The 25,070-nt window shown below is 43.6% G+C and overlaps 1 protein-coding gene across 1 annotated transcript; it reads right to left on the bottom strand.

Moving 5' to 3' along the window:
- Nucleotides 1–3,028: 3,028 nt before the first annotated feature.
- Nucleotides 3,029–23,622, bottom strand: LOC138982719 (microtubule-associated protein 9-like). The gene is made up of 13 exons (XM_070356044.1): nt 23,541–23,622; nt 22,222–22,373; nt 20,049–20,391; nt 19,550–19,662; nt 19,105–19,207; nt 17,929–18,440; nt 15,991–16,306; nt 15,208–15,306; nt 13,620–13,842; nt 12,389–12,553; nt 11,667–11,812; nt 5,567–5,711; nt 3,029–4,832 (listed from the first exon to the last, which is right to left on the bottom strand). Exons 2-13 carry the CDS (start codon nt 22,370–22,372, stop codon nt 4,716–4,718), a joined length of 2,433 nt encoding a protein of 810 aa, XP_070212145.1. The 5' UTR covers nt 22,373; nt 23,541–23,622; the 3' UTR covers nt 3,029–4,715.
- Between the last annotated feature and the right edge of the window lie 1,448 nt (nt 23,623–25,070).

Here is a 25,070-nt window from a genome sequence, read left to right as displayed (position 1 = left end):
ACACACACACACACATACGCACACACACACACACACACACACACACACACACACACACACACACACACACACACATTACAGCAGAACAACTTGAACTCAAATATCAAAGAAAATTTACTCATGGCGTAGGGGAAAGGCCCTAATTACCGGACGGGCACCTAATAACGGACACGCGATATCTCAGAAATAGGAGGTCACAACAAAAATGTTTTTGCGCGAAACGATTCAGTGATATCCCCTTACACTTCGCACCAAAATAACATGGCGACTGAACGCACGCATTCTGCACGGTAAGTGGTTTTCTGTTTTTCGCACTCTCACTGTAATTTTAGACATTTGTAAACTAAGTTCAGCAAGAAGTTACGACTTTCTAAGATGAATTGATTGGTTGAAGTAGATAGTTCATACACTCTATTAGTAAATACCATGCAATACAACATACTCAATGAACGCATTTTTCAACAACTGCATTGTAACTCCAACTAGTGGGTTTTTCCAAATACCGTCCACCACGTGCGCCCAAATAACGGACTATGTAATATGTGTAATAATTATGTAATAAATATCAATGTGTGTGTGTGTGTGTGTGTGTGTGTGTGTGTGTGTGTGTGTGTGTGTGTGTATGTATGTGTGTGTGTGTGTGTGTGTGTGTAGTTGAACGTGTGGTTAATTCGCTTGACTAAAAATAACGCATAACCCTCTCTCGAGAAAAAGATATACATATCTTCATAAAAACTTGCTTTTTGACTGACAAAAGTTGCAAAAACCAACATAATAATTAAATGTAAAAATACATGAACGTTCACGAAAAAGAAAACGGTTGCAATTGTTAATTAAAACATGGTTTCTGCAACTTTTGTTACTCTATTAAGCAGCGAATTTCGTGTCCGGATTTTGGTGACCCCCTGTCCGGATTTAGGCAGTAGGTTTCCCAAAACCGGACAATTTGCCGAAAAATTCAAACCTTAATAACTTTTAAAGTATAACAGATTTTTTCAATTCTTTTCAACATGAAGATAAAGGTAGGTTAGATCTACAATAATCCGTTTTCAAAATTGCGCTATGTTATATACTTTGTGAGAAAAATGGGTTTAACCTTAAGTGTCCGTTAATTGGGGCCTTTCCCCTAATACTCGCTCCCCGCTGAGTGAAGCACATTTGACATTGTGGCGCAACCAGTAAAATCCGAATGTCCTAACTCGATAGAAAGCATAACGACTTTTCTCCCGAATCATCTTTCCGCTCATATGAATGATTCGTCGCCTTGCATCGCTAAACTTGACCACGACCGTTGAGGTCTTCGTACAGGCTCCTCTCTTTGCGTACTTTCGCTTCGCTATCCTTCTCACCATCTAGATAACACTGAGTCATTATCCTTGACGACACACAAGATTTTCGTATTCCCGACTCCCAAGGAAGTCGCCGCGGATTGCCACTTCGCTCGATTTGCGATTACTTTATTAGCTCTCTACTCAAGAGTCGGCGCTTTTCTTTTTCTTTCGCGAATCTTTGTTTGTCAAAAAGACAGTCGTCGTGACAAGATAGTGTGCAGAAAAAAACCGGATGTATCAGGATCTCGCGCGCGCGAGATTTCGTTTTTATTTCTTCTCGCGATAGTTGGAGGAGCGAGAGCCGCCATGTTGTGTTTTCGTCTGCTCGAAATATGCGCAAAAGTCGTAAATCATCCCAAAAAGCTCGGTCGTAAGTCGCGTTTTGGGTCATTATCCTTGACGATACACAGGGTTTGCGTCTTCCCGACTCCTAAGGAAGTCGCCGCGGATTCTATCGTGCGTGAGATTTTATTATTTTTTTGTCTCGCGATAGTTTGAGGAGCAAGAGCCGCCATGTAATGTTTTCGTCTGCTCGACTACAAATGCGCGAAAGTCGTAATTCACCCCCAAAAGCTCGGTCGTAAGTCGCGTTTTGGGGTGAGTCGTTCACTGGGGGTTCATTATATAGTAGAATGCATCCGTGGCAGCAAAATCGGTCGTAAAAAGGGGGTGGTCGTAAACAGGGGGGTCGCTAAGGGGGAGTACTATTGTAGTACAAAATGTTTAACAAAATAAGAGACAGACAGACAGACAGACAGACTCGGAGACAGACAGGCAGACAGACACAGAGAGAGGAAGAAACAGACAGACAGAGCGAGACAGACAGAGAGAGAGAGAAAGAGACAGACAGAGATAGAGAGAGACAGACAGACAGAGAGAGACAGACAGAGAGAGACAGACAGAGTGACATACAGAGAGAGAGAGAGAGAGACAGACAGACAGAGAGAGATAGAGAGACAGACAGACAGAGAAAGGCAAAGACAGACGGAGACAGTCACAGGGACATAGACATGTCCAGAGAGCTGAATAATTAACTGCAGACCATTTTTAATGAGAAAGAAATGCTTGCTTCAAAGAAATGTAAAATAATCAAATTAAAATAAATTTACAATTAATTAGCACATGATTATCATCTAATCAAGAAACTGGCAACTTCTTCTTTCTTCTTCAGCGTTCCAGAAATTCTGGTGACGTTTGAGCTGGTTTGCCCATTTGGGTTCCCCATACTATACTCTGAGAGCATAGTCAGCTTCACTCCGCTTTCGTTGGGTAGGCATGCTGGGTATGTTCGTGTTTCCATAACCCACCGAACTCTGACATGGATTACAGGATTTTTCCGTGCGCACTTGGTCTTGTGCTTGCGTGAACACACGAAGGGGGTTAAGTCACTAGCAGGTCTGCACATGAGTTGACCTGGGAGATCGGAAAAATCTCCTCTCTTAACCTACCAGGCAGCAGCGACCAGGATTCGAACTCACGACCTCCCGATTAGGAGGCCCTCTTACCACTGCGCCACTTCGCCCGTCATTCTGTTGTCATCATTGAACGTGTTATTTCCGAAAATCGTCTCTTGACAGACAAAAGAAAACAAAGGCAACAAATGAAAAAGAAAAATAATCGACAAAGCCGAATTCTTAAACTCCAAGCAAATGTATTCTCACGCACCTATCTCACTCCTTTCATAGCAGGGAACTCCAGAGCATACAGTGTTTTATTACCACAGAGTTCAAAAGATGAAACCCTGTACATTCAACATCCAACTACACAATCATACTAAAAATGTACAAATAAATTTCTTTCTAAAAAGAATTACTAGTATTATGATAACTTGCTTGACTTCACTGTCAAGGAATTAAAATAAACTGAAAAATAATATAGTCAGTCCTTGAACAATTATGTCACTGCTGCGGTTGGACGGATGGACAAAATCAAGATACCAGTAATATGATAGAGACTTCTAACATTCTACTCATTCAGAAAACCAAACACCAAATCCACTATATTTATCACAGATTCTGAGCGTACAACAAAGTTAGAACACAAAGACTCACAAACAAGAAATGCACATCACAAAGACTCACAAACAAGAAATGCACATCACAAAGACTCACTGACAATATAACCACATCACAAAGACTCACTGACAATATAACCACATCACAAAGACTCACTGACAATATAACCACATCACAAAGACTCACTGACAATATAACCACATCACAAAGACTCACTGACAATATAACCACATCACAAAGACTCACTGACAATATAACCACATCACAAAGACTCACTGACAATATAACCACATCACAAAGACTCACTGACAATATAACCACACCACAAAGACTCACTGACAATATAACCATGTACAGTGGAACCCACCTTACAAGATCTAAAAGGAAGGAGTCTTAAAATGGGGCTAAAATTAGGTAACATGGGGAGTGTATTATTACAAAGCAAGTTCCATAATGCATTTTCCACAACACAAGTCCAGTTCAGGGTTACTTCAACAGATAAACAAAGTTTTGAAACGTGTCAGAAAGAGAACATCATTTAGCACTGTGTACGTTAGTTTCGCACACTTCGTCTACCCAGGTGTAAGACATTTTATGTTAAGCTTAGTTCCCTTGCGACTGACGGTCTCATACCAGATGCAATACTTGGTCCAAGAGAAACAACTCTGTTGCGACATTTGGGCAAGTCCCATTCTGGTTAAAATCCTGATTACCTCCCCTAAAATCCGTCCCATTTTTAAGCATGCAGGTGGCAGACCCACAACATGAAAATACATATCTACACCATGTACCAATGAACTCATGAAACAACATGGCATTATAAAAACAATACCACATTAACCAATATACTCTGTTTCACATGACAATACAAATAATTATGTCCACTTTTCATAGCAAACACTTCTTTATTTAGTTAAACACCAACAGCAAATCAACTGCAAAATACATGCAATACCTACTCAGCTTCAAAATGTGAATGTGTCACTAGACAATGGGCTGAAAACAACAACAGAAACACTGTCTGCTTATCAGAGACCATGTTCATCAAAGCTACCTTCAAATCAACCAATACCGGTAATAAATCTTTTGCTACTTCCTCCAGGTAACTACAAAATGTTTAATTTACATGGAATGCACGGACCTCTTTGAGCAGGCTGAGCGCCATTTTATTAGGTACATTTCTGAAGTTTTGTTATATTTGATCTCCCTGATATATACCATGAACCTTGCCCTCAAATTACTGGACAAAGTCTGTTGACACTATCAGTAACAGCAGTCAACATATCTTTTCAATCAAAGTAAACCTTCACCAACAGCAACATTCCTTCAAACAGCGAGATAAATTAATTGACAAAGACAACAACAGCTGTCATCGCCCGAAGGGAACTGTATGATTGGCCGGGCTCCATGCTGGGCGGAAATCCATTTCGCTGCCTGTCATGTTTTTGCGTCGCTGTTCGATCTTCTTGCGGTGATCTTGTTTCTCCTAAAAACAGAGCAAACAGGAAACTATCAGATATCTGTGTGAGAGAACAACAATATTTAAATCGTTCTTATTCATCTATTTTCAGTTAATATGCATTAACATGTATTCTCTTTGACTTTCTGATACAGAAGAGAGCAATGTAAGCCGGCTACAGCGCGGGAAGCTGTAACTCATTGCAGCAGATGGTGAAGAGGCCTGGCCTCCACAATCTGCCTCCACTGCCACATGACAACACAACTAACATGCTGCCGGCCCATCCTTCGCATGGACAGAAGATCCATCGTCATTGTTTTCCCTATTTTGAGTCTGTTGTCTTACGTGAATTCACTGTTACTAACATTTTTACGACTGGCTTCTTTCATTCTTAACTATTTATTGAACTAAGGTTGATTATCAAAACATACAAATCATACAATATGTTTTTCATAATTATGTCTTATGTATTTGTGGTAGTTAAAAGTATGAAAAATGTATGCATAATTAGTATATATGTATGTCTTTGGTATGTGTCTTTTTCGTGTGACGTATGTTAGTATGAGCCAGGAAGGTGGTTGTAAGAAATCCGGGCTAGTCAGGGTCGGTTCAAAATCCTGAGAAAAAAAATTAAGGTACACTCCTGCACAGTGGCACCTCACCCGCCTAAAATCATCGCCTAAAATCATCTGGACATCTGGACATCTGGACACACCAGAAGAAGCCATAAAGCATGGTCAGCCTGTTGACACGCTACCCACCTTGTTGTGCATCCACTCGTCGTAGCGATGCTGGGCCTCCTCCTCCTTCTGGCGCTGGATGGCCATCTTGGTAGTCTCCTCTACCTGCGTCACTTTCTTCACGTCCTTCACCTTGTGCTTGATCTCGCTGTCCTTTTTCGTCTTCCTGCACGGGCACCAATGGGCAAGGAGCCAAGTGAGAGTTAGTTTGGCACTGAAGCACACATTTTGTGTGTGTGTGTGTAGGGGGTCAGGGGGTGTTGTGCGTGCATGTGTGAGTATGCCTGTGTCTGTGTGTTCTGTTGACACTGTCTTACTGCTGTCTCAGAGAGTCTTCTTCGGACCCGAAGGACAACCGCCACTGCTGTCTCAAAAGCAGTTTTGACCGTTTTTGAGTATCTTAGCTACCTGTCCAGATTGTACTATCTTTTCTGCAAATACCCCCCCCAAATGCGCAGTTTGGAACCTGTATTTATCACATTATCAACATCATTTCCCACCATCCACCCAAAAGGAAACCTTTAACAATGGCACATGACATGCAATGAACAAAGACCCTGGGCCCAGCCAAAGGTGTCCAATAAACAAACACCCTGGGCCCAGCCAATGAACAAACACCCTGGGCCCAGCCAATGAACAAACACCCTGGGCCCAGCCAATGAACAAACACCCTGGGCCCAGCCAATGAACAAACACCCTGGGCCCAGCCAATGAACAAACACCCTGGGCCCAGCCAAAGGTGTCCAATGAACAAACACCCTGGGCCCAGCCAATGAACAAACACCCTGGGCCCAGCCAATGAACAAACACCCTGGGCCCAGCCAATGAACAAACACCCTGGGCCCAGCCAAAGGTGTCCAATGAACAAACACCCTGGGCCCAGCCAATGAACAAACACCCTGGGCCCAGCCAATGAACAAACACCCTGGGCCCAGCCAATGAACAAACACCCTGGGCCCAGCCAATGAAAAAACACCCTGGACCCAGCCAAAGGTGTCCAATGAACAAACACCCTGGGCTCAGCCAATGAACAAACACCCTGGGCCCAGCCAATGAACAAACACCCTGGGCCCAGCCAATGAACAAACACCCTGGGCCCAGCCAAAGGTGTCCGATGAACAAACACCCTGGGCCCAGCCAAAGGTGTCAGATGAACAAACACCCTGGGCCCAGCCAATGAACAAACACCCTGGGCCCAGCCAAAGGTGTCCAATGAACAAACACCCTGGGCCCAGCCAAAGGTGTCCAATGAACAAACACCCTGGGCCCAGCCAATGAACAAACACCCTGGGCCCAGCCAATGAACAAACACCCTGGGCCCAGCCAAAGGTGTCCAATGAACAAACACCCTGGGCCCAGCCAATGAACAAACACCCTGGGCCCAGCCAATGAACAAACACCCTGGGCCCAGCCAATGAACAAACACCCTGGGCCCAGCCAAAGGTGTCCAATGAACAAACACCCTGGGCCCAGCCAATGAACAAACACCCTGGGCCCAGCCAATGAACAAACACCCTGGGCCCAGCCAATGAAAAAACACCCTGGGCCCAGCCAATGAACAAACACCCTGGGCCCAGCCAATGAAAAAACACCCTGGGCCCAGCCAAAGGTGTCCAATGAACAAACACCCTGGGCCCAGCCAATGAACAAACACCCTGGGCCCAGCCAATGAACAAACACCCTGGGCCCAGCCAAAGTGTCCAATGAACAAACACCCTGGGCCCAGCCAATGAACAAACACCCTGGGCCCAGCCAATGAACAAACACCCTGGGCCCAGCCAATGAACAAACACCCTGGGCCCAGCCAAAGGTGTCCAATGAACAAACACCCTGGGCTCAGCCAATGAACAAACACCCTGGGCCCAGCCAATGAACAAACACCCTGGGCCCAGCCAAAGGTGTCCAATGAACAAACACCCTGGGCCCAGCCAATGAACAAACACCCTGGGCCCAGCCAAAGGTGTCCAATGAACAAACACCCTGGGCCCAGCCAATGAACAAACACCCTGGGCCCAGCCAATGAACAAACACCCTGGGCCCAGCCAATGAACAAACACCCTGGGCCCAGCCAATGAACAAACACCCTGGGCCCAGCCAATGAACAAACACCCTGGGCCCAGCCAATGAACAAACACCCTGGGCCCAGCCAAAGGTGTCCAATGAACAAACACCCTGGGCCCAGCCAATGAACAAACACCCTGGGCCCAGCCAATGAACAAACACCCTGGGCCCAGCCAAAGGTGTTCCAACACTGCAGGTGGTCACTTGAGTCAACTTCATTTTCCTAAAGATACACACTTTGAGACAACAGAGGGTTTCCTTTCTTTGGAGATGTCCTCTTCTCACAGGGGTCTCACGTTGTTGGTAGCCCTGTTCTTTTGATTGTGTATAAGTATGAACATCTTTGGGACTTTTTAAGATAAACCACAGCATCATTTCTATATTGTATGAAATAAAATCTTTTAATAGATTTGCTTGTGTCTTCTCCCCAAACGATAGCACCTTATGCGAGTTAAGTCTTTTTTCGTTTAATTAATATTTGTCTGTGCACTGAGAAAGACCGCTGGGTCGAAACATCTGTGACTGTAATGTATTGTTTTGTCAATAACAAACGTTCCAACAACTTACCTTTCTTGTTGTTTGATTCTATATTTGTATCAGTCGTGGCTCTTGTTTGTCCACATGAAAGGCCCGTTAGGTGGAGGTTCTTGTCAATGTTGTGTTTTGTCATGTCCACATGAAAGGCCCGTTAGGTGGAGGTTCTTGTCAATGTTGTGTTTTGTCATGTCCACATTAATGGTGGTTCTTGTCAATGTTGTGTTTTGTCATGTCCACATTAAAGGCCCGTTAGGTGGAGGTTCTTGTCAATGTTGTGTTTTGTCATGTCCACATTAAAGGCCCGTTAGGTGGAGGTTCTTGTCAATGTTGTGTTTTGTCATGTCCACATTAAAGGCCCGTTAGGTGGAGGTTCTTGTCAATGTTGTGTTTTGTCATGTCCACATTAAAGGCCCGTTAGGTGGAGGTTCTTGTCAATGTTGTGTTTTGTCATGTCCACATTAAAGGCCCGTTAGGTGGAGGTTCTTGTCAATGTTGTGTTTTGTCATGTCCACATTAAAGGCCCGTTAGGTGGAGGTTCTTGTCAATGTTGTGTTTTGTCATGTCCACATTAAAGGCCCGTTAGGTGGAGGTTCTTGTCAATGTTGTGTTTTGTCATGTCCACATTAAAGGCCCGTTAGGTGGAGGTTCTTGTCAATGTTGTGTTTTGTCATGTCTACATTAACCTTCGCCGTAGGTCGCTAAAAACATTCTTTGCAGCACGTCGTGAGTACTTATGTAACCATACTTCTCAAAGAAGGAAAAACATGCACGGGTAAACAAAAAAAGAACAAAATACAGAAATCAGGCTTTTCATTGAATTAGATTATCAAACTAAATATATTTCCGATTTTGTACTTACATTTATCTTTTACGTGTGTAATTACGCACCAAGTTAATTCTTACCTGAAATAAACAGGAATCATAACTCAGCTTTTATTTTGACATCGAACCCACAATTATCTCCCTTACACTGTTAGAAGTATGGTTACATAAGTACTCACGACGTGCTGCGAAGATAGTCGATGTTTGACCTTTGTTTATTTAATTACCTGTCAATCAATTTTAATGCGGGTTTAGGAGATAATAGATTTTTAGGTGTTTGAGGCATTTCCAAAAGCTCATTACAGAATTCCACCTAGTTTTCGAGATATTCGCAATTAAAGTCCGGACTGTTACTAAAGTACTCACGACCTACGGCGAAGGTTAAAGGCCCGTTAGGTGGAGGTTCTTGTCAATGTTGTGTTTTGTCATGTCCACATTAAAGGCCCGTTAGGTGGAGGTTCTTGTCAATGTTGTGTTTTGTCATGTCCACATTAAAGGCCCGTTAGGTGGAGGTTCTTGTCAATGTTGTGTTTTGTCATGTCCACATTAAAGGCCCGTTAGGTGGAGGTTCTTGTCAATGTTGTGTTTTGTCATGTCCACATTAAAGGCCCGTTAGGTGGAGGTTCTTGTCAATGTTGTGTTTTGTCATGTCCACATTAAAGGCCCGTTAGGTGAAGGTTCTTGTCAATGTTGTGTTTTGTCATGTCCACATTAAAGGCCCGTTAGGTGGAGGTTCTTGTCAATGTTGTGTTTTGTCATGTCCACATTAAAGGCCCGTTAGGTGGAGGTTCTTGTCAATGTTGTGTTTTGTCATGTCCACATTAAAGGCCCGTTAGGTGGAGGTTCTTGTCAAAGTTGTCTTTTGTCATGTCCACATGAAAGGCCCGTTAGGTGGAGGTTCTTGTCAATGTTGTGTTTTGTCATGTCCACATTAAAGGCCCGTTAGGTGGAGGTTCTTGTCAATGTTGTGTTTTGTCATGTCCACATTAAAGGCCCGTTAGGTGGAGGTTCTTGTCAATGTTGTGTTTTGTCATGTCCACATTAAAGGCCCGTTAGGTGAAGGTTCTTGTCAATGTTGTGTTTTGTCATGTCCACATTAAAGGCCCGTTAGGTGGAGGTTCTTATCAATGTTGTGTTTTGTCATGTCCACATTAACCTATCTTGTTTTAGTTTCTTTTATTCCTTTGAGAGCAGAGATTTCAGACAATGGAAGTACAGCAGTCCCTGCAATGTACGGCCCCCGGCGTGAGCGGACACCTGACATGTACGGACACATTTGCTCGGCACGGAGTGTTTTCCTTCTATATTTGCCCCCCCTTAAACGGACACCTGCAAAACGTGGACGCGGACACTGATTTTTGGTCCCAACAGCAGGTCATACCTCCAATGTACGGACAGACCATCGTCAAATTTTCACCACAACAAAATCGATAACAGAGCAGTCCGGCTCTTGGTACAAAGATCACGGCCGCAATGGCGTGATGACAGTCACTGATAACTTGAGTGCACGTGTACCCATCAGGAGGGGGGGTAGTTTTGGTCAGGAGTGGAGTACATGCGAAGATACCAACATGAAACTGCACTGTGCTCTTTATTCTTGTCTGTTGGACGTAAACAACAGAAACCACAGTCGAAAGGGAGTGAAAAACCGGCCACAGTTCTCAGCATTGTGTGTCTGTGTGTAACCTCTTTCATTGACAAGATACTCTTGTTTTCCCTCAGCCTTGACCAGTGAGTCGGTTGCCTAATCTGTGAACCCTTCAGTTGTCTTGCTTTGTCAAAAGTTACGACACAGTCAACTGGTTTTGCTCTGAGTGAACAGTGCAGCTCTCTGGCCACAGCCCAAAACAGAACATGGCTGGAGCGGGGAGTGAGAGAGAGAGGGAGGGGGGGGGGGGGGGGGGGTGGAGGGGTAGCTGGCTAAACTCTGTGGTGTGTCCGGTGTCACTGCATGTCAGCAGGAAGAGCATTGGAGAGAAATAGAGAGGTGTACTCTTCCACACAATTTCCAAGCATCAGTTGTCACGGCTTGGGGTAGGCATTAGTGAGGGAGAGTGGGAGCTGTGTTATGTACAGTGTATTTCCGACTGAAGAGTGAAAAGTCACTGCCATGCCACATGATCGGCATGCAGTCAATAAAGCCAGACAAGAAGAAAATAAATTACATGATTATGACATGCAGCTCTATCTGCTGCTATTTATTCAAACTGGTTTTCAAGCTTATTCTTGCAAAGCATCTGCACACGCTCCTCTGTGTTGTGTTTGTGTGGCTGCTTTCGTATGTCAGTGCATGGTGAGTGTGTTCACTGCCTTGAGGATTTACTTTATCTCTTCTATTCAACACTTTTCATACAAATCATTTTTACAGAACGTTTAAAGAAGTATTAGGAGTTTATTGTTATTGTTTAGTAGCCACAAGAAGTGATTAGCATAGACTCAATCCTGTTGTTTGTGTGTCTCTGTGTGAGTGTATGGGGGAGGGGGTGGTGTGGTCACCCCTCCCGTGACCGGACACCTGCAATGTACGGACAGTTTTGCTATGGCCCAAGGGTGTCCGTTCATGAGAGGGACTGCTGTAGAACTATCTGGGGTTGCACTACAAAAAACATATCAAGTGCCACTGTTGGTCTCATTTTCCCTCTTTTGTATCGCCTTGGTTTGAAGTCCACTGTAATGAATGCGCAATGAAAGAGGAGCTCACCATCCCCTGAAAGCAGAGGTGCTTTCTTTCTCCTTCCTTCTCTTCTCCTCTTCCTCTGTCTCCTTCTTCTCTCTCTCCTTTATCTTAACGTCCTTCACCTTGGACTTGATGACCACGTCCTTCTTTTCCTTCCACGACTTGAACGTCTGAAACGAAACATCACAAGCTAATAAGGAACTACATACACGTATTATCAACTGGCTCACCATAAACTTTTTTTTTGTTTGTTAAAAGAAACCAACTTGGTTGGTTGTTAGTTTGTTTCATTCTGGTTTTGGGTCGTATTTTGTGTGTGTGTGTGTGTGGAGAGTAAATCACCAAGCCACGGCAGTCTTTCTTTAAGTTATGTCGTACCCAATATTCGTCAATGAGAAGACAGTACATTGCAGGGGATGTCTCTCTCAAACAAGTACGTTTAACCTGTTCATCACCGCAAAGCAGCTCTTAAAGAATGACAACTTTTCGATTTACAACAATTATATATGCAGCACTCGCCGGACTATGCTAGGAACGCATTGTGCAACACAAAGCAACATGTATCCCCAGCAATCACTCACTATTTCGGCCTCATTGTGCAACACAAAGCAACATGTATCACCAGCAATCACTCACTATTTCGGCCTCATTGTGCAACACAAAGCAACATGTATCACCAGCAATCACTCACTATTTCGGCCTCATTGTGCAACACAAAGCAACATGTATCACCAGCAATCACTCACTATTTCGGCCTCTGTGCGTTTGTCCTCTCTGTCTTGTCGCTCTTTCTCTCTCTTCTTCTCCTCCTCCCTCTTCTGGCGAGCCTTCTCCTTGCTCAGCACCTCCTTCTTACTCTCCTCCCAGGCCTTGTAGGACAGCATGGCTTCACTGCGCTTCTCCTCTTCCGCCTGTGGGAAGACAACTCTACAGGTTAGTGTCTGAAGACAGAACTGTGCTGACAGACTCTAAGCTGAGGTTTTACACTGTGATGACCATTACATAAAATGCTCTTATGATCAACGGCCACTGTCATTTATTTTTGTAAGTTTCAATAAGGTAGTTGTCGCAGTATTGTATTAGATGAAAATGTGTTTTTGTCTTTCCCCATCTTATTTATTGCTGGTACTTTCGTTTGATTATATGTACTGTATGCTCAGGTTTTAATTCTTCTTGTCACCATATTTTCACTGTATTGTGTGTCTGTGTTTCTTTTTTCTCTAAATAAATTAAGCAGCACACAGAACACTGAAAGGCAGTTGGCTGACGACATAATGAACAAGGTCAGAACACTGCAGAACTGATCCGCCAGAAGTGACTTCTGATAGCAACAGGAGGCAATATCATGATATACTACAACCCAACTTCTTGTGCAGACTACACAACTGTGAATCAGAGCCAGCTAGTAGAGAAGATGCACACTTGTAATAACACACTTGCTCATTTGGATCTCATAAAAAGTAAGCATCCATCATCTTATCACCGTCGCGATATAACCTTCGTGGTTGAAAACGACGTTAAACACCAAATAAAGAAAGAAAGAATCATCTTATCAATACCATATTCATAAACCAGCAAAAAATGCCCTGAAGAAAGTGTAGCCAAAGATGGGCAGACAGTCAAACACACAGCCACACATACACAGAAACACACACACACAAACACACATACAGAGAAACACACACACACATACACCGTCCAACACAAACACACAGCCACACATACACAGCCACACATACACAGAAACACACAGCCACACATACACAGAAACACACAGCCACACATACACAGAAACACACAGCCACACATACACAGAAACACACACACACAAACACACATACAGAGAAACACACATACAGAAACACAGAAAAACCGAAACACTCACACACACACACACACACACACACACACATGCGCGCACACACACACACACACACACACACACACACACACACACACAGCAAAACACCCACAAACCTGTTTCTTTTTCAAAGCTGCCTCCTCTTCCTTGCGCTGTTTCTCCTTCTGTTCCTCGCGTGCTGACTTCATACGCTTGCGGTACCAATCCTCATAGACAGCTTCACGGATGTCAATGGTGCTGTTGAACTCGGGCATGGTAGCTTCCTTGCTGGTTTGTCCCGGCAACGTTCCGTAGCGAGGCTTGGGCCGGTGCTGCACCTTGGCTTGAGCCGACACCGGTCTGTGGAGGGTAAAGGTCAAGAGGCAATGTAAGGCGTTTTTCATTCTTTTTTAAATCCTTTTTTTAATTATTTTGTTGTATCTTCCTTTTTGTTCATTTCTCAAAATACCACCTCATCTCTATCCCAAGACTGCCGTTTTGATGGTCTACTATCAATATGTACTGATTGTTGTAAATGTTAGTGACATCGGTTAATGAACAAAACTTTCCTGTTATTGTGCTCTGAATGTTATGGTCATTTGTTAGTAAATTCTCTCTCTCTCTGCCTCTCTCTCTCTCTCTGCCTCTCTCTCTCACTGTCTGTCTCGTTCTCTCTGTCTGTCTCTCTCTCTCTGCCTCTCTCTCTCACTGTCTGTCTCGTTCTCTCTGTCTGTCTGTTTCCCTCCCCCCTGTCTTTCCTTCTGGTATTCTCAAAGTTTGTCACAAAGCAGAGAGACCCTTTCATCAGTCACAGATGCCTTGTCTCTCTCTCTACGCTCGTTTAGTTCCACGAAAGGCTTGAGAGAAAAAAAGTGAACATTCAGACGTTGTAATTTCCCTGTAATTGCATCAATTATGGTGTGAGGACTGCAGCATTTTAAATCAGCACTGTTAATATAAATCAGAATTGCAGGGCAAACTGTGAACATGGTTTTGAGATCAAAGCATCAACACATCCTGAACTCAGGTAAAATGAGTTCCTTCCCTTCGGGTCTCAGTTATCCCTGACAGGATGCCTTGGTTTTCTCCCTCTGGAGAAGAAATCGATTTTTTTCTTTTTTTTTCTTTTACATATTTAGAGCTTTTTGTAATGTGTTATTGATATAAGCAGATTCCCGATTCAGGATAATGATTTTTCATGGTGTTGTGTAAATTTTAAATGACAAAGGAATTGTTATATAAGACAGTTTCAAGCGAGCTATCTTTTGCGGATGTATTTACTGTGCAAACAACTCTAAGTATGACAAAAGTGTCACGTGATAATCAACTTTGTCACGTGATCATAACAAAATGGCTACTAGCGTACACCGGTTAAAAGTAGATGTGTCCTTTGTGACAATGAAAAGACTGAGTTCAGCCATAATTATACGGTTTTAGGCAAAGTTGGGTGGAAAAAATGAACAGCTTGGTGAAATGGTTGAGTCTCTCAGTGATGAATCTGTTCGTCAAGAGATGGAAGAATCGGAATCACTTTCGTCTTTTCTCAGAAATATTAGCGAAAAACAAATGGGAAATAACTCTGTATTCTTGTTTTGATAGATTTTGGCTTTTAGCTCCGCTTCTTTCCCTTTACTCCGCGTAGTAATTATCCATCCTGTCAGAGAGACATGAGCGAGAGCGTGGACCGATGATTATCAGAATGGGCATCAACAGTGATCAACTTACCTGACTTTTTTGACAGGTTTGAAATCGATGCGCTTTTGTTCCTCACCGAGCTTGTCAATAATGTCGTCGGCCAACTGCCTTTCAGTGCGCTGTATGCCGCTATAGAGAAAAAATAAAACACAGACACACAATACAGTGAAAGTTTGGTGACAAGAAGAAAACCTCAGCATGCATAAAATCAAACAAAAGTACATGCAATAAATCAGATGGACAAAGACGAAGTTTACACACATTTTCAATCAATACAATACTGCGACAACTATCTTCTTGAACCTTACAAAAACAAGAAATTCCTTCGAGGTAGGAAAAACACCCCCGTTGGTCAAAGGGAAATAACCATTCTCACTGCACCCATTCTCACTGCCACCAACTGAGAAGGTTATTTCCCTTTGACCATGAATATGTTTCTTTATAAGTCCTTGTAGAATCTTAATCCACCAATAACTCCCTAACCGTGTGTTTGACTGGTCCCAATTTTTGTAAGGACCGTCTCAGGAATGTATAGAACCTGTTCACCAAGTTTGGTGACGATCGGTCCGTTCATTCTTGAGATCTATATGCGAACACAAACACACACCCAAACAAACAAACACATCGAGTGAATCCTATACACACCCCTATACCGGGGGTGTAATAAATGACAGTGGCCGTTGATCAGACAGACAGACAAGACGAACAGAAAGACTGAAACTCCAGACGGAGAGACAGAAAGATACAGACACACTTACAAACACGCTCAAACACAGCAAACGCCACCAGCATTCAGAACTTGTTACAACTCACCGTTTCTTCCCGTCCCCAGCATCTGTTACCCCCCTTGAATAAACAGTGGGATCTTCTTTCAGGTCTTCACAGATGGAGCTGTCGTCTGCAAACTTTCTGGTCTGCCGAGGGGCAGGCTGATAGGGCACCTCTCCGATGTCGAAGATCTCCTTGTGTTCGTCTTTGGGTATCTTGGAGCGTTTGGGTTGTCTTTCTTTGGGCTTCGGCTTCTCATCCGCCTCACCTGTCAGGAAGGCAAGGAGGGAGGAGGTGCCCTCTTCTGGCTTCTCGTGCTTGTCGTCTCCCCTCAGCCTCCCCTCGCCAGGTGACTTGCGCCCTGTTGGGAACACAAAACAAATTTCATCATTATACCTCTGTCATCATTATCATCATTATTATCAGGAACACAAAACAAAGGTCATCATCATCATCATATCATTGTCGTTGTTGTTATTATTGCCGTCAGCATCACCATCATCATCATATCATTGTTGTTATTATTGCCGTCAGCATCACCACCATCATCATCATCATCATCATCATCATCATGATATCATTATCGTTGTAGCATCACCACCATCATCATCATCATCATCATCATGATATCATTATCGTTGTTATTATTACCATCAGCATCACCACTGATGCAACCCCCCTTCCTGGTCATGGGCGGCTTATGGTAAGAGAATGAAGTTTTTCTTTAACTCTACATCATACAACAAGTTTCCCTCAATATACTATTTTTTTTAAATAATTGTCAGGATTTTCAACACCCCCTCGAACTAACAGGAATCACATGGTCAACCAGTTAAATAAAAAAAAAACGATCGCAGCGACTAACTGATGTGTTGTAAACGCTTGTAAATCCTATCTCCGGAAAACGTCTATTAGGCCAAAAAAAAAAATAGGTGTGGTTACGGTAACATAGCCAAAAAAAATAGGGTAGGTAGGTAGGCAATCACTTTTTTTTTTTTTTTACTTTTTTTTCTAATGTGTACAAATTAAACCTACTTGACAGGGAAATAAGTGTGCGACTCGGGCGCTTTCGCTTTCATTGCGTTTTTTGCACTCGTTTTTTGGTTTTTTTCGACAAATGTAATAAAAAGTTATAGGATCGGCCCCTAAAAATAGGGTAGGTCGGGTTACCGTAACCACACCTATTTTTTTTTTAGGCCTTACAAACCTGAATAGAGAAAGAACAAGAGACACATGACATACTTACTGAGGACGGAGAGCAAGGGTTGGAAAGGAGGAGTACACAATACAGAGTAGTGTGTAGTACATGTAGCAACAAAGGAGGAGTACACAATACAGAGTAGTGTGTAGTACATGTAGCAACAAAGGAGGAGTACACAATACAGAGTAGTGTGTAGTACATGTAGCAACAAAGGAGGAGTACACAATACAGAGTAGTGTGTAGTACATGTAGCAACAAAGGAGGAGTACACAATACAGAGTAGTGTGTAGTACATGTAGCAACAAAGGAGGAGTACACAATACAGAGTAGTGTGTAGTACATGTAGCAACAAAGGAGGAGTACACAATACAGAGTAGTGTGTAGTACATGTAGCAACAAAGGAGGAGTACACAATACAGAGTAGTGTGTAGTACATGTAGCAACAAAGGAGGAGTACACAATACAGAGTAGTGTGTAGTACATGTAGCAACAAAGGAGGAGTACACAATACAGAGTAGTGTGTAGTACATGTAGCAACAAAGGAGGAGTACACAATACAGAGTAGTGTGTAGTACATGTAGCAACAAAGGAGGAGTACACAATACAGAGTACTAGTGTGTAGTACATGTAGCAACAAAGGAGGAGTACACAATACAGAGTAGTGTGTAGTACATGTAGCAACAAAGGAGGAGTACACAATACAGAGTAGTGTGTAGTACATGTAGCAACAAAGGCAAGGAGACATATTTCACATTCAAAACTTCAGCAGAGGCCGGACTCACCTGTGGGTGTTCTCCGTGCCCTGCTGTCATAATCCCCTAGCACCTTGCGGTCAGCGGCACCTGGGGATTTATTTCGACCAAGGCCTGGGGATTTTCTGCCTCCTAGATCTCTCTTCTCAGTTGGCGTCCTTCTGTCAAATCCTGGTGACTTCCTGTCCAAACCCGGCGACTTTCTATCCAAACCCGGCGACTTTCTGTCCAAACCCGGCGACTTTCTGTCTAGACCTGGCGACTTGCTGCCCAAACCCGGCGACTTTCTGTCCAAATGAGGCGACTTGCTGTCAGTAGGCGTCTTTTTGCCGGTCAGTCTTCGCTGGAACCGGTCCTCCGCTTTCTCCTTGTCTTCGATGGTTTTGAGTTCCTTCTCTATTTCCATGCTGGACTCGCGGCGTGACTTGCCGAAGAGGTCGAGTGTGGGCGTGGTGCGAGCGGGTCGAGCTGGTTCCTTCTCCGCCTGCTTCCCTCTGGCCCGTGGGGTGGGTTTGTCTGAGCGGGGAGACTCTTCAGACAGCCTGAAACATGGCAAGCTCATGTGCATGTTTACTTTAATCACTTGGGTACTAACCCTGTTGTTAGAGAATGCATGGAGTTTAATCATTTCCCGTGACGCCTGACGCTCAAGAATATCAAATGAGCTGTGTGACCATTTATCATCAGTGTGCTACAGAGTGATTGTCAACTACCCGGTAACTGCAGCAGCAGATACTGAGACAAATGATCAGCATCCTCTACAACAGAAGTGAGCTGACATTTTATGCTGAAGCAAAGTAACATTTTATGCTGATGCAAAGTGACATTTTATGCTGATTCAAAGTGACATTTTATGCTGATGCAAAGCGACATTTTATGCTGACGCAAAGTGACATTTTATGCTGACGCAAAGTGACATTTTATGCTGACGCAGTGACATTTTATGCTGATGCAAAGTGACATTTTGCAAAGTGAAATTTTATGCTGACACAAAGTGACATTTTATGCTGATGCAAAGTGACATGTTATGCTGACGCTAAGTGACATATCATTTCTGCACATTATCTCTTACTTACTCGAGTAACTTTCGTGTTAAGAAAACCTGGACAGTTTTTTTGCTATTTATAATCAATTCTACAGAAATAATAAGAGGCAAACAGAAAAAGAAAAAAAAACAGAAAGAAGAAAAGCTCATCCAACACTGACCCTGGAGATCCTCGCTTGTCGTATCCCAGTCTGGGAGTCCGTTCCTTTTTCTCCGAGATAGAGTCCAGTCCTTCCAGGCCAGGCGTGCGGCGACCTTGGGAGCCTGTTGTTCAACACGCTTCACATAAGTATTCAACGTATGTTGATATCTCAGACGTATGTTAATATCTCAGACTTTTTCAATGTCAGCGGTCTCTCTACAACTGTGTTCTCATATTTCAGAGAAAAACAGATGGTTATTTCCCTGGTGTAAGTGTAAGAGTAAGTGTAAATATTCTAAATCATATGTTCTCAATTCCAAAACGTCACACTCACAGTTATCCAGCATAGTCACGTTTCAAGTCCTCACTTCACAAAGTCTTAATCCTAGAGCAGAACTGCTGTTGGTCATAAGAATGACATTTTGCCATGTTTACACACACACAAAAATGGGAGGTGAGCAAACCTGGGGAATGTCTGTCAGCGGAGGGAGAAACGTTACGGAAGCTGGGTGGTTGCCATGGCTGCTGCCCCCCCAGGTTAGGCAGGTCTGATCCCCCTTGAGGACTCTTGCCTCGCCTGGCGTCAACACACATCACATTCATCACTTATCAGCTTAATATGGTGTTCATGCTACATCTCAGGTAGTCTCTTCTTTGCAGATTAATCACTCGAATTTACATCTAAGGCTAAAAAAAACCAATACGTTTCCAACAAAAACAGAAAGTCAAAATTACCCATGTTTATATCACATTTTGTTCATCTGATATCTCCCCCTTGTAGAACCCTGGTTTCTCATACTTTCTCTTCTCAACATCCGTGAATTTACCTCTATTTTAAGACGTTGTCTCTATTAAGATCTCAATTTCTAAGATCATTGGAGGCCTTGAAGGGGGAGGAGTAACCACTGTAAGCAATGCAAAGCAAGCCAGATGCAAACCAAAAGGGACAAAGTCGCTTCTTACAGCTGTGACTGGGTCGGTGTCTTGCGTCCAAATATGATGTCCTCCTTGGACATCTCCTGAGCCAAGGGGCTTGTAGGAGTCTTGCGTCCAAACAAGCCCTCCTTGGCTGGCGGCGTCTTCCTCTGCGACAGGCCGAACCCTGCCGAGGGCTTGCCCTTCAACGTGCTGGCAATCTCATCGTCTTCATCGTCAAAACTGGTGGGCGTTTTTCTGCCAAGCAATTTCTCGAGGTCCTGCGTGCGCATCGTATCCCCTAACTGTCGGTTGGATGTGGCGTGGTCTCCTCGCCGCGTGGCAGACGCAGGTCGATTCTGGTGCCTCATGGTGCTACCAAACTGCATATCTGTGATCACACAGGACACTTGTTGTGAAATTGATGCTGTACATAATGTGCATATCATACTCCATGATTAAAACTATACATCCTGAAACTCTAACAAAGACAGAGTAACAACAACATTAATAATTTGTGTTTGAAAGTATGCAGGTATGACTTAAGTTGATGCTGGTGCCTCATGGTCACAAACTGCATATATATATATACTAGATGATTACCCGCTTCGCCGGGTACCGGCTTCACCGGGAAGAAGTAGAGCCGAATACCAGGCTGCGACTGGGACCCGGCTTTGCCGGGTGTACGCCGGCTTTGCCGGCGCACGAAGGAAGGGAGATCTAAAAATAGTAACGTGCAGTGACCTTCTTAAAATAGTAACGTAGTAACAGGAATATGGATTGACGCCACACGAAGGAAGGGAGATCTAAAAATAGTAACGTGCAGTGACCTTCTAAAAATAGTAACGTAGTAACGGGAATATGGATTGACGCCACACGAAGGAAGGGTGATAAACGCGCAAAACAAAACACTGGAGAAGATAAGGAAGAGTTACTGGGAATGGATATAGTGGATCTACAGAAAAACCAAAATCGGTTCAGCGCTGCGCGCTGAGAGCACGTGTTGAAATATCTCATCGATGAGGTTGTGTCCGGGGTGTAGCTGAATACGGTCTCCAAATTTGAAAAAGATCGACCGAGAACTTTGGCCGTGCATCGCGAACAGACACACACAAGTCGTATATATATATAGAGAGATATATCTGATAAAAATATGTTGATGAAATTCATGCAAAACTGAATGTGAATACTGAAGGCTTATCTACAAACTTTGAAACACCAGTGAAGATAAAGTAACAACATGAATACTTTGTGTTAGAAGCATGCAGGCATGACTTATGTTGACCGGTCGGCAGGTAAAATTATTGTTGACTTCCTTACCGTTTTCAGAACAAGCTCAGCTGAAGAGAACTGATAATGGGACTCTGTCAAACCTCTGAGTTGTAACTATTTAGGCAGTGTCAAGAATCTATAGCTAATCTACACGGAACGTTTCTTTGCTGTTCACGTTGCTCCAAGCCAAGCAGATCATCCCAGTTAAAAATAAAACTGTACATGAAAGGTGTTCAACAAATACAATCACTTTGGCAACAGACATCAAACACATTCATAAGGAACGCACGCATACACATACACTGGTCAACCCTTTCAAATCAACCCTCAAATTCTCTTCAGATTCCCTTGCCACGGCCCCTTTTGATTTATTGATTTAGTTATGGGGTGTGTTTTTTTAATCATCTGAAGTCAGGGTAATTAACACCCGGGAACATGCCCCTAATGGTTTAACTGTGAGGGCGTTAAAAAACATTATTCATCATCTTCAGATGTCCTTCATACCCACTTGGTTCTGGAATATATTTATCCTCTTAAAAAACACTTGTTAAAATTACTGAATACCAAGTGACAAGCAATAATCCACACAAGCTTAATATGAATGTCAAATGAAATCAAATTAAACTCTCAGCAACAATAGACGATTTTCAGAACCATCTCTGTCAAAGCTTGCATGGGTTCTGAAAGAGTGAGTACCCTTGCATTTGCACAAACATTGCCCTGGGCTTCCTGTACAATGTCATGTGGGAAATAATGTCACATGAGGAAACTTTCCCAATGTGACATTAGACCAGTCACTAGCGAGAGGGCGTGTTTCTAACACGTGTACAGGAAGCACATGACAATGTTTGTCCGCGCAAATGCAAGGGTACTCACTCTTTTACAACCAATACAAACCCGATTGAGTTATTTCTGGAATTCGTCTATTCAGAGATAGTGTTATCCTCACCACCTATGGAGTCTTCTTCACTCTCCTCACTAGTGATGTCGGCAACCAGCCCTTTGGCCCGTCTTTCTTTCATTTTGGATTCAATCTCCATCTGGAAAGAGTTCTTTACCCGTGGACGACGAGACCGCACCGGACTGTCTACTTCGTCCATTCTGTAATTATTGTTTAACTTTTGTGAGAAAGGGAAACAAAATCATAGAAGGCCAAAGGAAAACAATAAAATATACATATATAATAATCATTTTGTTGCAGTATTATGGAAGTGGAGACTGTAAACCACTATACAGCATGACTTCCCTTCTTTGTCTCTGTTAATCTAGGGAGAAAATATCCAGCGATATTTCTCCGTAGGCCTAAAGTTCGACCATGACCTAGGCAAAATAACTTGCGCAGCCGAAGAAACAAGAAAATGGAAATCTTTTATGAAATGATTGGGAGCCACGCAAATTTGACCTCTTGATTCCGACCATGAACCCGCTGTTGATAATCTGGAAGGTCGTACCAGAAATGCAGATCTATCTCTGGCCGATTCATAGATTCAACCTACAAACTGCGACCTCATCTGTGATCAGATGGCCAAGCAATGCGTGAAATCTTTTATTCTAAAGCCTTATGGCTCGTTTCGACAAGCATTAAACGGATGAAATTAACCACATGCAGTTTATTCTTCAGAAAAATGCACACAAAAAATGGGTTGGGTTCGGTGATTTGTACATAAACGTCTTCTTCACGATAGATTCGCTGATTTGTCTTATGAAGCCGTCATCAACACGAACACAATGATTGCAGAAGCAAACTCTGTACTTCTACATGCCACTTTTTAGATGAGTATCAGGCACCCATGCAGTGCCTTCCCCACATAACACTAAGTACATGAGAAACATCCGAACCGGCTGGCGTTGTGCATTTGAACTGAAGTCTTTCGCGTCACTTCTTTTTAAAAGCTAGGGTAGACTTAACCTGCAAACCACTGCAGTCTTGCACTGCCACTCAGTGCCAGGAGGGTTATTCATTGTGATTCTGTTAAAACTTAGATCCTAGATCCCTGGTAAATATTCAGCACAACAACATCAGCTACTAATCATCCAGGCCATCCATCACAGTCGAAAAATTTCCATTTAAATGACTGTTATCATGTAAACCGGTTGGAAGCCTTATCTAGGAGTAGGACACTAGGACCTCACAGTACGCTGACTAGGACGATCGAGACGATCTGGCCCAAACTACTGTTAGAAAAACTCTGCTCAGGAATACTGATTTTCCTTGAAAAATCAAAAAATAAATCGAACTACTTCAAATCTATCGTGAAAGCATCATACCTGAATCGAAGATTGCAAAATTAGTCCTCTAAGTGTCTATGCGCTATCTGTGAAGATCGCCATGTTTATACTTGTTACTGGGACGCTGTGCGCAGAACGGAAGTGTGCAAGAGAGGCAACTCCCATTAATAATTATGACCCTTGAGAAAGATGTCGTCTGCTTTTGTCATCTGAAAACTGTGACATGGGATTGCACCTCAGTTAGCTATATAGAATGAACGTATTTGAAAGTGGATGGAGTGCATGTTGGCTTGAACACGTGAGGGAGAGTATAATTTAAGGAAAAACTGCTTCTTCTTCTTCTTAAATTCTTAAGGAAATCCCAGTACAGGGTAACTACCCTCATTTGGTTGGCGCGCCAGGTCTATGGTGCGCATAATTTCCCTAGAGTGAAAGATAAAGTGGATAGTGTACCTATGGAAATAAAAACATGAGTGGGTTGGTAGGCAAGCTTGCTTTACGAAATTTGCCTTGGCGCCCAATTTCAGGCCCTGTGCTGAGGGGCTAGCCTACCACCCAGTGCTACCTAGCACAGCAACCGGGCCGCCCCGACGAAAACAATACAAACAGGACGAACAATATGGAGCAAAAGCGGTAGAGGGATTGAGAGGGAGTATGGGTCTTGGAGAGGGGGGGGGGGGGGATCTAGTACGGAGGGGAGGTGGGGATGGAGAGGGGGGAATCTCAGTAGTGCGGAGGGGAGGGGGGGGGGGGGCAAACAGGGCGTGGATTTAGACAGGGGGTGCCTATGGGCTTGCGCCTCGGAGCCAGGCCTCAACGATAATTCTGAAGGCCTGGGTGGTGTCTGCGCTCACAGCCTCTTGGGGGATATTATTCCAGAGGCGGATTGCTTTAAATGTACATTCAAGTAAGAGGAAATTATCAACATAACTGGATGCCCAGAGTGATTGACTGGAGAACCGACAAGTCGGTCACGGAGCCCCCAGGCCCGAGAACTGACTAGTCGGTCAAGGAACCCCCAGGCTCAAGAACTGACGAGTCGGTCACGGATCCCCCAGGCCCAAGAACTGACGAGTCGGTCACGGAACCCCCAGGCTCGCAAACCGACGAGTCGGTTACGGAACCCCCAGGCTCGAGAACCGACGAGTTTGTCGGTATCCGAACCACTACGTTGATATTATTGTCAGTTTTTCGTTTGTCGTCAATGTTTTACTTGCTTGCTTTTAGCTGTTGTTGTTGTCATGGTGGTGTTTTTACATTTAGTCAAGTTTTGACTGAATGTTTTAACATAGAGGGGGAATCGAGACGAGGGTTGTGGTGTGTGTGTCTGTGTGTGTGTGTGTGTCTGTCTGTCTGTCTGTCTGTCTGTGCATGTGTGTGTGTAGAGCGATTCAGACTAAACTACTGGACCGATCTTTATGAAATTTGACATGAGAGTTCCTGGGAATGATATCCCCGGAGGTTTTTTTCATATTTTCGATAAATACCTTTGATGATGTCATATCCGGCTTTTTGTAAAAGTTGAGGCGGCACTGTCACACCCTCATTTTTCAATCAAATTGATTGAAA

Source organism: Littorina saxatilis, linkage group LG12 (assembly GCF_037325665.1).
Source record: "Littorina saxatilis isolate snail1 linkage group LG12, US_GU_Lsax_2.0, whole genome shotgun sequence".
Lineage (NCBI taxonomy): Eukaryota > Metazoa > Mollusca > Gastropoda > Littorinimorpha > Littorinidae > Littorina > Littorina saxatilis.
The sequence above is the reverse complement of the archived record's forward strand: the minus strand, read 5'-3'. Positions and strand labels throughout refer to the sequence as shown.

Excerpts from the sequence above, each read along its gene's own strand:
- LOC138982719 (XM_070356044.1), bottom strand. The coding sequence starts at position 22,372 with ATGGACGAAGTAGACAGTCCGGTGCGGTCTCGTCGTCCACGGGTAAAG. Across the intron at positions 13,843-15,207 it reads AAACCTGTCAAAAAAGTCAG|ACCGGTGTCGGCTCAAGCCA; the intron begins GTAAGTTGATCA and ends TACCCTCCACAG. Across the intron at positions 4,833-5,566 it reads ACGAGTGGATGCACAACAAG|GAGAAACAAGATCACCGCAA; the intron begins GTGGGTAGCGTG and ends CTCTGTTTTTAG.